Raw genomic sequence first — 12,250 nt, 5'->3', positions numbered from 1 at the left:
TACGTATACATTCAAGGTCTCCTATGAACTTGACTTACAATAGCCTCTTAAGATTTCTTCATGAAATTTTCCCTAGAGTGCTGATGGCGAGTTGAAAAGATTTAACGTACTTAGCAGTTTCTTTGTTATTGTTGATATCCGTAGTTATATACGTTCATTAAACTTTTATTTATTCTATAAACAAGAAAAATTAGCTCATTTGCACAAAAAGAGAAGATCATGCACGTGTATGTGATCTTTTATCATGGACCAGGGGTCATCATTATGTATTTATTTGACATTATTATTTTTTATTTGGTCATTTCATTTATTTATACACTGTACATATGTATACATGTATGTCTCTCCGTTTTACAATTTTTAACGTTATTACATTCTCAGAAGCAAAAGCTTATGAGAAAAAGTACAATGTATGCCCAGAGAAATTGGAAAAATATAGACAATCACAAAAGAGATGATAAAATAGTGTTATCACTGTTTTTCATTGGGAAAAAACGTTTAATAAATTTATATTCAAACGACAAAAAATCGATACCTTTCACATCTGCTGCGGGAAAGTGTATATTATTTTATCTCGATCGTCAGTTTTTTTTTTATCTAGCTCACAAGAATATAGGAGCTGAAAGTCCAAACAATGTCTAATAGAATTTGGGGGAGGGGGGGGGGGGTCATAGTAACAGAAAATCACTAATATGTTGCAATTGGGGGAAATCTACTACATTTATACATGTATGTACAATACGAACTTTTGATTGGGGGATGCATGTATATGTATACACGGATTCATGGTATACTTATTTGAAAGGGAAGGGTGTCCTCCATATCATATTGTAAAAAATACACTTTGGTAAAGATTACAATACGACACAGGTTTACGATCGACTTAATGCGCTCCAAAGCCCATAAAATAATGTATGGGGGTTTTTTTTATTTGAATTAACTCAAAGAGAATATATGTCAATGAAAAATGAAATGTCTATGGACCAAATTCTGTTGATTTAATTAATCTAATTTTAGTTAATTTAGTTTCAAATGGGTCTCTTTAAGTTTTCTGTACCTATTTTCTATATTCAAAATAGGGATCGAAAGAAATACATGTATGGATTTATTTTAAATAAAGAACATTAACCTACATTTTTACTTCTCAATAAAATATGATTACAATAGATTTAAGTCCAATAAATAAACTATACACGATTCATCAAGTTATTTTATTTATTTTCTCCTGTAAAAGGAAAGAGATACAGGTGAGCGCATACTACCACAGACCTCCTCGATTTCAAATGTATACATGTAGCATATGATGCACTCTTAGTAACAAATCTGTATATCCGGTATACACAACCGCAGACGACACGTCAGTTACATTAAAAACACACTAAAACATCCTCTTATTACTTTGTTACTTGAGCATCAATTTAAATTGGCAATACTTATCTCTAATCTAGGGCACCAACTTAAAGACTAAAAAATACAAGGTAAGGGTTTTTCTTAATAACTTACACCAGTTTAAGAAAAAAAATCAGAGGGAAATTTTAAAGATTACTTCAGTTTAAAATTTGTTTCACTTGTCAATTTTATAAATGACTGGTAACCAACAAAATAGTGGTTGCTTAAAATTTAAAGGATTGCTATTTGTATTTCATGATCAAATGTGAATTGAATGTATTTAATTTGAATTTTAGGTCACACAAACTTGCGAAGAAATGTAAATTATTTCATCATCAAACAAAAGAGACACACGAGTATTTTTCATTACATATCCTAATCTGCAATATTTTTGATAATACTTTTCATTAAGGGCATCCGTACCATCTGAATTGTAGTTATTGTTTCTTTCCCTTACGTTTTGATAGATATTACATGTAAGTGGTAAAGGAACGTACAGTGTTTTGTTGAACTTGTTGAAACTTCATACTTCTTCATTTTATTCATTCTCCCTACCCTTGTTCCTCCTTACCCCCGCCCCCCGGCCCCCTATTTTAATACCCCGCTTGAAAAGCTGAAGGGTATATGGTGATCGGGATGTCCGTACGTCCGTCTAGCTGTTCGTCTAGGTGTCTGTACGTCCGTCTACTAGTATTATGCTTTGGAGTACCCATCTCTTATCCGCAACCCCTCCTTTACCACTGAATCAAACTAGAGGTACTGTAAGCAATGAGCTCACTTAATGATACCCCCGCCTCCCATATGAATATAATGGCAGTGTCCATGTTTTGCCATGTGAAACCCAAATTATGTTTTGGTTCAAAAAGTATAATAGGAGGTGCACAGTTGCAATATGTAATAAAAATTCTGTGAAAGTCTCATTAAATTTCATTCAGTGGTATGAGAGGAGTTACGGGTAAGAGATGGGTAGCCCAAAGTGTATTTTACTTTTTGATCCGACACATGTTTTGGGTTTCCCATAGCAGAACATGGACACTTCCATTATATTCAAATGGAACGCGGGGGTATCATTTAGTTAGCTCATTGCTCACTAACTAGTACCTCTAGTTGAATTTATTTTTAATAAGAAAAATATTAAACGTTAAGTACCTGTGCTTGTAGATTAGAGATCTCGAGTTCGCAAGAACATGTCAACTATTTTTGTAATCGATGTAATCATTATGACAGCATATCTATATAGTGAAAGGTAGTCCTTTGCAAAGATAATATTTACACAGTATTACTTTTTCCAGGCGGAGTCTCACAATGAGATGAGGGTAATTTGGTGTTTTCTTGTCATCTGCATTTTATGCACCAATGTCCAGTCCAGACATCGTCATCAACAGCAGCGTTTGAAGCAACTCCTTCTACATCGGCGACAAGGTCAGGCTAAAACAAAACAATTAGGGAGTAATATCTGGTCGATTTTATTACTACCCATAGATTTCATGTGAGAAAATGTTAGAATTCATTTGATTACAAGGTATGGACAAATTTTTACTCATTCAACCTGTTTGTCCTGCTCGTCTGTTAAAGATGACCTTCAAGGCGCACAATATTATTATATCTCCTTGATAATATATGCCTTCTCTCTAAATCTACATGTTAAAAATACTTTAAACATTGTGAAGTTCTTAAACTAACACGTTAAAGTATGGCAGTATTCAAGATTTTCATATTAAATGTGTATGTTATCAATTTTTTCAAGATTATTTTCTTGCTCCTCTGATTTAAAGTTATGTTTTAATAATTATATGTTTTGAGTAATAATTTGAATACATTGATATGTTGAAAGCGTGAATTTTTCATAATATCATTATTTGAATATCATAGCACAAAACGTTAAAAGGTTATGGCCAAGATTAAAGATTTTCAAAAGTAGGTCAAACACTAAAGTCAAGGTTAAAGTTTCAAATTTATTGGTACCAAAGTGTTTTTCGGAAAGATTTCCAAAGTACCATCAATTTAAAATCTACATGTACATGTTAAGTTTTTTTTCAAAATAAGGTCATATTCAAAGGTTCAGGTCAACCATTATGAAAATTTTGGTTTTTACGAGGAAAGTTCTAAGATGAAGACATGTTATTAAATTTTTTGAAACTTATTTGTTTTTATAACATGCAATACAAATAAAACCAAAGCTTCAACAATTCAAAATATGCCAAAGATTAAAGCTTGTTTTTAAATAGGTCAAACTCGAAGGCCACAAGGTCAAATAAAAAAAGTGTCGAAAAAGGCATTGTCACGAGGAATTTACATGTATTTAAAATGTACATGGTCAAGGTTAAAATTTCTCAAAAGTACATGTAGGTAAGACTCAAAAGACACGGTCAAAAGGTTAAAATTGTGGTTACCCCTGGATATTATCTCGACAAAATGAATATCGTGTACGTCATGTATGTTAAATGTAATATGAAACAAGTTTATCCATCTCTTTTGAAATATAGTTGTAATAACGTTTTGGAAATACATGTATGTAGCTCTAACCATTATACTGTTTATACACCTATATATGACTATGACCAGAATTACACAGGTTTTTAAAAAAGTTAATGATAAAAAACGAATTCTGAACACTATCAAAATCTACTTGTAATTCAAGGTACATCACAAGTATAAGGTCCACCTAAAACTATGATTTATGTTCGTGACCCCTGATGTGGCTTCTTAATAATACATTAAACTGTTAAATCAATATTTGTAATATATTCAACAATTTTAATGATATTCAGTTTTGGTTCATAATAAATCTCTTACAAGTTTGATTGTAATTTTTACACTGTATCCACCTCTGAAATCACACGTTAAAACATATTTATCTGGCGGACGCCATATAAATTATGTGGCGGCCGCCAAATTACGGCCACCAGATATATATGTTTATAAGTTCTAAAATCAATACAATATTTAACATATATAATTGCGGCTTTAAATTTTCTTTTGGCACCAACGGGCTTCTTTATATATAAATATTCAAAAAATATGTATAAATGAATGCATTATATTATTTTAAAAATAAAATAGTTTAACAATGTTCTTCAGACTTAAGGTGAAATATTCCTGTGAAAAGAGAGACAACTTTGTAAAGAAATTATTTTAGGCAATCCAATGAATTTTCAAAAATGCATAAGATTCATATGATAGACACAAGTTTATCTGCATCTCTTTTGAAATATAGTTGTAATAACGTTTTGGAGAACAAGTCTATCACTGAAGTCAACTCAATATATATAAATATTTAAAAAATTATGTATAAATGAATGCATTATATTATCTCTCAATGTTCTTCACACTGTATATTGTTGAGAGACAACTTTTTAAAGAAATTATTTTAGGCAATCCAATGAATTTTCTCATAGTTTTTAAAACAATGATGAGTTATACCATAGTAGTTTAAGTAAATTTTATGTGTTTTGTGTGTGCAGTGTAACAATGAAATTAAAACTGCACATTCTGTCTGTAGTCCGATGTCAGTTAAATGTCGTCTGTAAACTTTAAAATTCTTCTGAAGAATCATGGCCAATTTCAACCAAATGTGTGGACAAAGCATCCTTGGGTGAAATTAAAGATTCAAATGAAGGGCCATGCCCTCATTCAAGGGGAGATAATTGGGAATTATCAAAATTTGGATAAAAAATTATCTTCTGACAGCTGTGCCAAAAAAGATCTTCTTCCAAGAACCACTGTGCCAGGAAAGCTGAAACTTATATGGAAGCATCCTCAGGTTTGACAGTCAGTTTTAAAAATGCAAAAGATTCATATGATAGACACAAGTTTATCTGCATCTCCTTTAAAATATAGTTGTATTAACGTTTTTGGAAAACAAGTCCAACTTAATATATAAATATTCAAAAATTATGTTTAAATGAATGTATTATATTATTTTAAAAATAAAATAGTTTTACCATATTCTTCACACTTAAGGTGAAATATCCCTGTGATAAGAGAGACAACTTTTTAAAGAAATTATTTTAGGCAATCCAATGAATTTTCTCACTAGAGTTTTTAAAACAATGATGATCGTTATACCATAGTAGTTTAAGTCATCATTTTAATCGTCTTTTAGAATATTACCAGTAGGGCTTAACATTTTTCAGTTTGTTTTAGCAAATATTTATATCCCGTGCATACAGAATATATTTTTAAATAAAATCTTTTAACCATATAGGAAAATGAATAACATTCAAACCAAATTAGAAGAAATCTACGGAAAAGGGACCGTAGTTTTCAATGAAACTACTCTCCAACTAGAGCCAGGTATAACCAATATCTTCGATTCATCGCGGGATCCTGCAGTTTTATCCGAATTATGGGTGAAATGGCGAGATGCTACCGGAAAGAAAATGGCTAATCTTTACACAGAGTGGGTTGAACTACAAAATACAGGCGCATTAGAACACGGTACAATTGCTTTATCAGTTTGATTTTATTTATTTATGAAATAAGTTAACTTTTCATCTATGGAAAGCAGTCATCACTTTAAAAAATACACCTCTCTTCTCTCTCTCGCTTTCTCTCTCTCTAAATAAATGAATAAATAAATAAACCATTCAATCAATCAATTGAATGCCGTACATGTTTTATGTTATAACGCTATTAATTCTAATAGGGTTTGAGAACTTAGGAGAAGCTTGGCGCCAGAAAGAATTTTTTGACACACCCGAGCTTGTAGAAATAGTTGAAGGTTTGTGGCAGGAGATCAAGCCTTTGTACGTTCAGCTGCATAGTTATGTCCGCCGGAAGTTGAAAAATTACTACGCTCAGCATCATCCCAACTACGACTTTCCTAATGATGGAAGTATTCCTGCGCACCTATTAGGTATATGTATGTACATGTAATTATAATGTTCATTAGCATAAATTTATAAAAAGCAAAGGCAAATCTTTTTTCTGTAGGAAAAATATGATTCAGCTAACAACGACACACAAATCTATGAAAATTTAATGCAGTTAAATGTAAAAAGAAACATAATTTTAACATGTAAAAGGATGATATTATTACTTGCATTTAACTGAAGGAAGATAATTATGTTTTTGAATTTTAAGGAAATATGTGGGCACAAGAATGGGATAACATCTTTGACATTGTGCAACCATATCCGGAAGTCAAGGAACCGGAATTCGATAAGAAAATGGTAGAAAAGGGTTACAATGTTGGCAACATGTTCCGGATAGCAGAGGAGTTTTATACGTCTATAGGACTGTATAAAATGGTGCCTGATTTTTGGAAACGCTCCATGCTAGTCCGTCCTAAAGAAAAAGACCGGGAAGTGCAATGCCACGCCTCCGCTTATGATTTCTACAACAATGATACCTTTAGGTGAATAATAACATATTACGTATATATTGATATATTTTTTTTATTTGAAAGCAAGGAACTTGTCAACATTGTTCTGTTAAAAATATCACTTTTCCCTTGCTATTAATAATGTTGGAAAGCTAGCTTCTTGCGCACATTTAAACAAAGAGATCATTCAGATGTAATCTTTTATATTTGTTATATAATTTCAAAACCAAGGATAGCAAATGTTATTTTTTTTCTCTCATAGAATAAAGATGTGCACAGAAGTTAAAATGACTTATTTTCAAACCATACACCACGAGATGGGTCATATAGAGTATTTTATGGCATATCGGGATCAGCCTGCAGTGTACAGATCGGGAGCTAATGGCGGATTCCATGAAGCCATCGGAGACACGATCGCCCTGTCAGTGCGTACGCGCAAACATCTTCAGACACTTGGTTTACTTGAAGAAAATTCTGTTTCTGATGAAGATAAAATGAGTAAGTTATAAATTTGCATTCGTGCACGCGTACGAATCCTGTAACGATATTTAAAGTTTCATTTTCAAGTGAAAAAATAATATAAAACCTCATAATATTCCAAATATTCACGAACATGTTTCTTGAGAGTTTCAACCCCCGTAATTGTTAATTGCGTAATTAATTTACATGTTATCAATATTGGAAGACGTCAATTTGTAAAATTTGATTTATTTGTCTTAGTTATTGCTTCTTTGTGAAGCAATGATACTTGATATCGCGATTACTTAACTTAGCAGAGCCCTTTCGCGATGGAGGTACATGTAGGACACGTCTGTTTAATGAGGGCAAATGTGCTATTGAATACAATGCAAGATTGATCATTGTAGAATTTATGAGGTCAGATAAGTAAAAATTCCTTGTGGCATACCTTGCTTATCGCTGAACCAGCCTTATCAATTTTTGAGAGGAGCTAATCCTAAAATGTTACATTTTTAAACTATATTTTTTGCTAAGCGGACTCTTCTCATTGAATTTTCATTGAAAATCGTCACATTTTAAAGCTGAAAAAATAATTGTAATTTTTCCTTATTTGACAATCTACTATTTTGAGTTTAAACCTTGACAATAAATTGTTTTTTCGGCATAAAATTGTTCGACTGTAAACAATGTCATGTGCCCCGGAAATCTAGAGCGTCTCGACTCCCCCACAAAAAGAGCGGTAGTACATGTAAGTTAGATAACTGCATAGGTACTCGCGATATTACGTATTCATCTAGTTTCTTGTCTATTTCAATTTGAAAAAATCACTAATTGAAAAAAAAGAAGGAAGAGTAATTGATTTTCCATTTCTCTTTAACTGGAAAAGATCTGCGCATTTTTTTTAGTAAAACTTATTTTCAAGTTATATTTTTATAATTTGTAAATATTGTTTAAATACATTTTACAAGTCATTTGATTCAATGAAAGGAATTTAGTCAATTTACAAGTTATTTTCGATTGTATCTACATTTCAGAATCTGACATAAACTATCTGATGAGACAGGCCTTGTTAAAGCTAGCGTTTCTCCCCTTTGGTTATTTGGTGGATAAGTGGAGATGGCGCGTATTCAGTGGAGAAGTCACGCCCGACAAATATAATGAAGAATGGTGGAAAATGAGGTACTTCTTTTAGAAATAAGATTCATTACACGTTTTACAGAAAAAGTGAATTTAAACAGAGTGTAATTAAACAGAAAATGAACTACTGTAAAATCACATATTTTCGTGGTTTTAGTAAAAACTCTTGGTTCGTGGGGATTTAAATTTGTGATTAAAGAATTGCTCAGTAGTTACGTATGTTACATTTTACATTTCGTGGTGGACATGAATTCTAAAAACAACGAAAATTAATTGAAAATTTGTGATTTCAAAATTAATTTTAAAATATACATATGAGTATAAAAATAGTAATGATTTGATATCAAATATTATATTTATTTGAAAAAATCGATTTATAAAGAAATACATGTACTTTAAATGTTTAGACAACCTTTGTAAAAAAATTTATAGGTTGGAGTACCAAGGAGTGACCTCCCCTATCCCAAGAACTAATACAGACTTTGATCCCGGGGCAAAGTTCCATGTTGCAGCTAATTCACAGTACATCGTGTAAATATACCTTAGTCTTATAATAAAGTTCAGGAACTCAAATTCAGATTTTCACATTCTGATTTTTTCAAAACATTTCCATAAAAAAATTAAATAAAGTGCAGTAACTGTTATTTTCATTTCTTTTTAACATTTCTCTGCACCCTTTTACGTTTGTGCATTTGAGAATCAACTTTAAAGTTCCTAAAATTAAAACATTCAACAAAAGTAATTCATACATATACTACATTACAGATATTTTACCAGTTTCATCTTGCAATTCCAATTTTACGAGGCCATGTGTAACGCTAGCGGTCATCAAGGACCACTTTATACGTGTGATTTCTACCGATCCAAAGAGGCCGGACTCAAACTTTTGTAAGTTTCACATAATTTCACTTTATCCAAAGATACAGAAATTAAGTATGAAGAAGGAGGCGCAAAATTATATTGTTTTTTAAAAGCTGAAAATAAAAGCTGAATGTTTTTTTAAAACAAAAAACAACCATCTCTTTTTCATTCCGCTGTTTTCTTTATTTTTGAACTTCACATTTAAACAGAATAAAGCATCCGGATTTGACTATCAAACTTAGTTTAATATGATAATGCATGGTAAAACAGTACACAACTGATGAAAATTTATATTTGTTCCTACATATTTTTACTTTAAAAAAAAAAATCATTTTCCCGTTTTAATTAAGGAATATGTTGAAACTTGGTGGCAGCAAGCATTGGAAAGAGGCTCTGCAACAGATGACGGGGAAAACTAAAATGGACACAGAACCTTTCAAAAAATATTTTCAGCCTTTATTGGATTTTCTAAAGAAAGAAAATAAAGGAGAAGTGGGTTGGGCAAAAGCAAATATAAATTGGAAACAGGAGACTAAAAAATAAAGAAAACAACTCATTTCGCTTTTAACTTTTTATTTTTGGTAATATTTACAGGTAGTTAATTGTAGACAGGACACCCCCACCCCCCTAATTTTCAACATCGTGGCCTGTTGAGATATTTTTTGTATGGAATGATTTTTCGTATTGTCACGATTTTCCAATGGTTTGCAAGATAAATAAGATATTATTAAATTGATAATATTTGCGAGGAAATGTCAAACAAGCCCAGGTGTTGAATATTGGGGGGGGGGGGGGGGTAGAGTTCCTGTCCTCAAGTACATGTACCTGTGGTAATATTATTAGAAGTGAAGCACCGAAATTATATAACCTACAAGTAACAATAATTATTATCTTCATGAGGAACTCTGTATCTAGCTGGTCTGAAAAAAAAAGAAATGGACATCCAGAGAAATAATCAAGAAGCCGTACACGTTTGTGTGCAGGGTGGCACTGTAGCTCCCAGGTTTTCCAGAACAGTGAGCAACAGACTAGATCTGCTGTTGTATATATACATTGGAAGAGTCACTAAATATATAATGGTGAGTTTAATGTTTGTATGTCCTTAGAAAGCGTTAAAATCAAACACTAAAATTTTAGAATCTTGCGTGGTCTGTGGTTGGATATAATTTTTATCCTACTTGCAAGTTTTTTTCTCCCGAGTCTTGGCGATCAGATAGAGTTTGATACATGTAAAGTTGACATTATATATATATCAAACTATGTGGGAGTTTTTATAATAATCACATTTTAACACTTCGCAACCGTTTGTATGAAACAATGTATAAGCTTATCTGTTGTAAAAAGGGGTGAAACATGTGATAAAAGGATAACCGAACACGATTATTCAACGGAAAATAAATCGTTTGTATCTAGGAGTTGCCGCTCTTTGCCTGTTTTTTTTATGCGATGAATAAATTTTTTATAGCCCCGCTTGAAAAGCGGGAGGGTATATAGTAATCGTTATGTCTGTCTGTCTGTTTGTACGTCCGTCTGTTACGCTTTGGGGTACCCATCTCTTATCCGCAACTCCTCTCATACCACTGAATGAAATTTGATGAAACTTTCACAGAATCTTTATTACCATACATGAATTGCCATTGTGCACCTCCTATTTTACTTTTTGATCGGACACAGAATTTGGGTTTTCCATAGCAAAACATGGACACTGCCATTATATTCAGATAGGGGGGTATCATTTAGTGAGCTCATTGCTCATGCACAGTGCCTCTAGGTTTTTTTTTTTTTTTTTTTTTTTTTTTTTTTTTGAAACATGATGATTTACTATGTATTCTGTATAAACTAGTCTCTTGAATGGTATGAACCTCTTTTGATAGAATTGAGAATGAAAAAGAAATCCGATAGGAATGCTACATGTATCATCTTTCAATTTTATAAATCTTTACATGTAAACTTAATAAACATATAAGTTTTGTGCATAATTTTATTCTAATTGATCTTTAAGGCATCCTATTTCAACTATGGTTACAACACTGAAGACTGATTTTTAGCTTTTGAAGATATTAATACGATTTGAGAGGATATTTAAGAAAAAATAAATTTTGTTTTGAATACATTGAAATTTACAGCTGCAAGTGACTCTATCCATGCATTTATAAATTTCGTTTGTTCGCACTAGAAATTAAAGTATATTTATTTTTTAAAAAAAAGGAACAACCTTGGTGGTGGGACACCGAACACGTTTTATTCAATATTCTAGGGGCTGAATATACAGGTACATGTAACATCTTTTGCGAAAATAAAATATTGATTATTTATCTTATCTGTTGTGACACCAGAGTACATATAAATATGGAGAGGCGGGTTTGAATTTATTTATAAGTATAAAGTAAGAAAAAATTTTCGCGACCTGTGGTTTAAATGATGTAATAATTATAAGAAGGGTGATCAAAAAGTTTGCGAATCATTTTTGTCTTCTTACCCACAATTCAGTTTGCATTTATTTAATCATGCATGTAGTTGTTCTGATGGTCGAAAAATTACCGGTATGCACATGTATGTTGAATGCACAAATAGACTTTTGATTATAATTTTGTTGTTACTTGTACATTAAGATTTTTAAGCTAACTGCTAAATATCTGCGGACAGCAAAGGCGTTTGACGTTTTTAACCTTTCTTTTCATAAATAAAAATATCCTCAATAATTATTATAATATAGGGGGATATTTTCATTCATGAAAAGAAAGGTTAAAAACATGAAGCGCATGTGGCGGACAGTACAGTTATGGTTATATTTTCGTTTGAATTCGCTTATGGTGACCTAAAGTAAAGTATGCTCGATTATAATTAAAGTTATTTTCCAGTAATATCGCCTGATAATATTAACAAGTTTTTTGCTTATACGGACATGAATTGAATTTCCCATATCATTATTAGTAATTCTAAGTAGAGAGTACCCTACCTCTGATCCTTGTGTGTCTAATTAAAGTCTAACAGTACTATAATATGTCGAACCGGGTCTTTGAAAGGTGATGTACATGTCAACCTTTGGCTGAACTTCATTCTAAAACAATAAAGATT

General features: G+C 31.8%; 2 protein-coding genes and 1 long non-coding RNA gene across 3 annotated transcripts in view; 2 read left to right on the top strand and 1 right to left on the bottom strand.

Moving 5' to 3' along the window:
* LOC134272276 (solute carrier family 13 member 2-like) overlaps positions 1-12,250 on the bottom strand; it is a 77,706-nt gene that overhangs the window by 30,416 nt on the left and 35,040 nt on the right. The gene's annotated exons all lie outside the window — the stretch shown is intronic.
* Positions 1,363-2,811, top strand: LOC134272274 (uncharacterized). Its single transcript, XR_009993160.1, has 2 exons — positions 1,363-1,484; positions 2,682-2,811. It is a non-coding gene; the product is annotated as an uncharacterized LOC134272274 (long non-coding RNA).
* Positions 5,600-9,724, top strand: LOC134272273 (angiotensin-converting enzyme-like). The gene is made up of 8 exons (XM_062754519.1): positions 5,600-5,829; positions 6,038-6,247; positions 6,475-6,748; positions 6,978-7,213; positions 8,209-8,353; positions 8,744-8,842; positions 9,077-9,199; positions 9,523-9,724. Exons 1-8 carry the CDS (start codon positions 5,601-5,603, stop codon positions 9,713-9,715), a joined length of 1,509 nt encoding a protein of 502 aa, XP_062610503.1. The 5' UTR covers position 5,600; the 3' UTR covers positions 9,716-9,724.

The sequence above is a fragment of the Saccostrea cucullata genome, unplaced genomic scaffold, assembly GCF_032062105.1.
Source record: "Saccostrea cucullata isolate Sc308-1 unplaced genomic scaffold, CSIRO_AGI_Scuc_v1 ctg620, whole genome shotgun sequence".
NCBI classification, from domain to species: Eukaryota; Metazoa; Mollusca; class Bivalvia; order Ostreida; family Ostreidae; genus Saccostrea; species Saccostrea cuccullata.
The sequence above is the reverse complement of the archived record's forward strand: the minus strand, read 5'-3'. Positions and strand labels throughout refer to the sequence as shown.

Excerpts from the sequence above, each read along its gene's own strand:
- LOC134272273 (XM_062754519.1), top strand. The coding sequence starts at position 5,601 with ATGAATAACATTCAAACCAAATTAGAAGAAATCTACGGAAAAGGGACC. Across the intron at positions 6,248-6,474 it reads TATTCCTGCGCACCTATTAG|GAAATATGTGGGCACAAGAA; the intron begins GTATATGTATGT and ends TTGAATTTTAAG. Across the intron at positions 6,749-6,977 it reads TACAACAATGATACCTTTAG|AATAAAGATGTGCACAGAAG; the intron begins GTGAATAATAAC and ends TTTCTCTCATAG.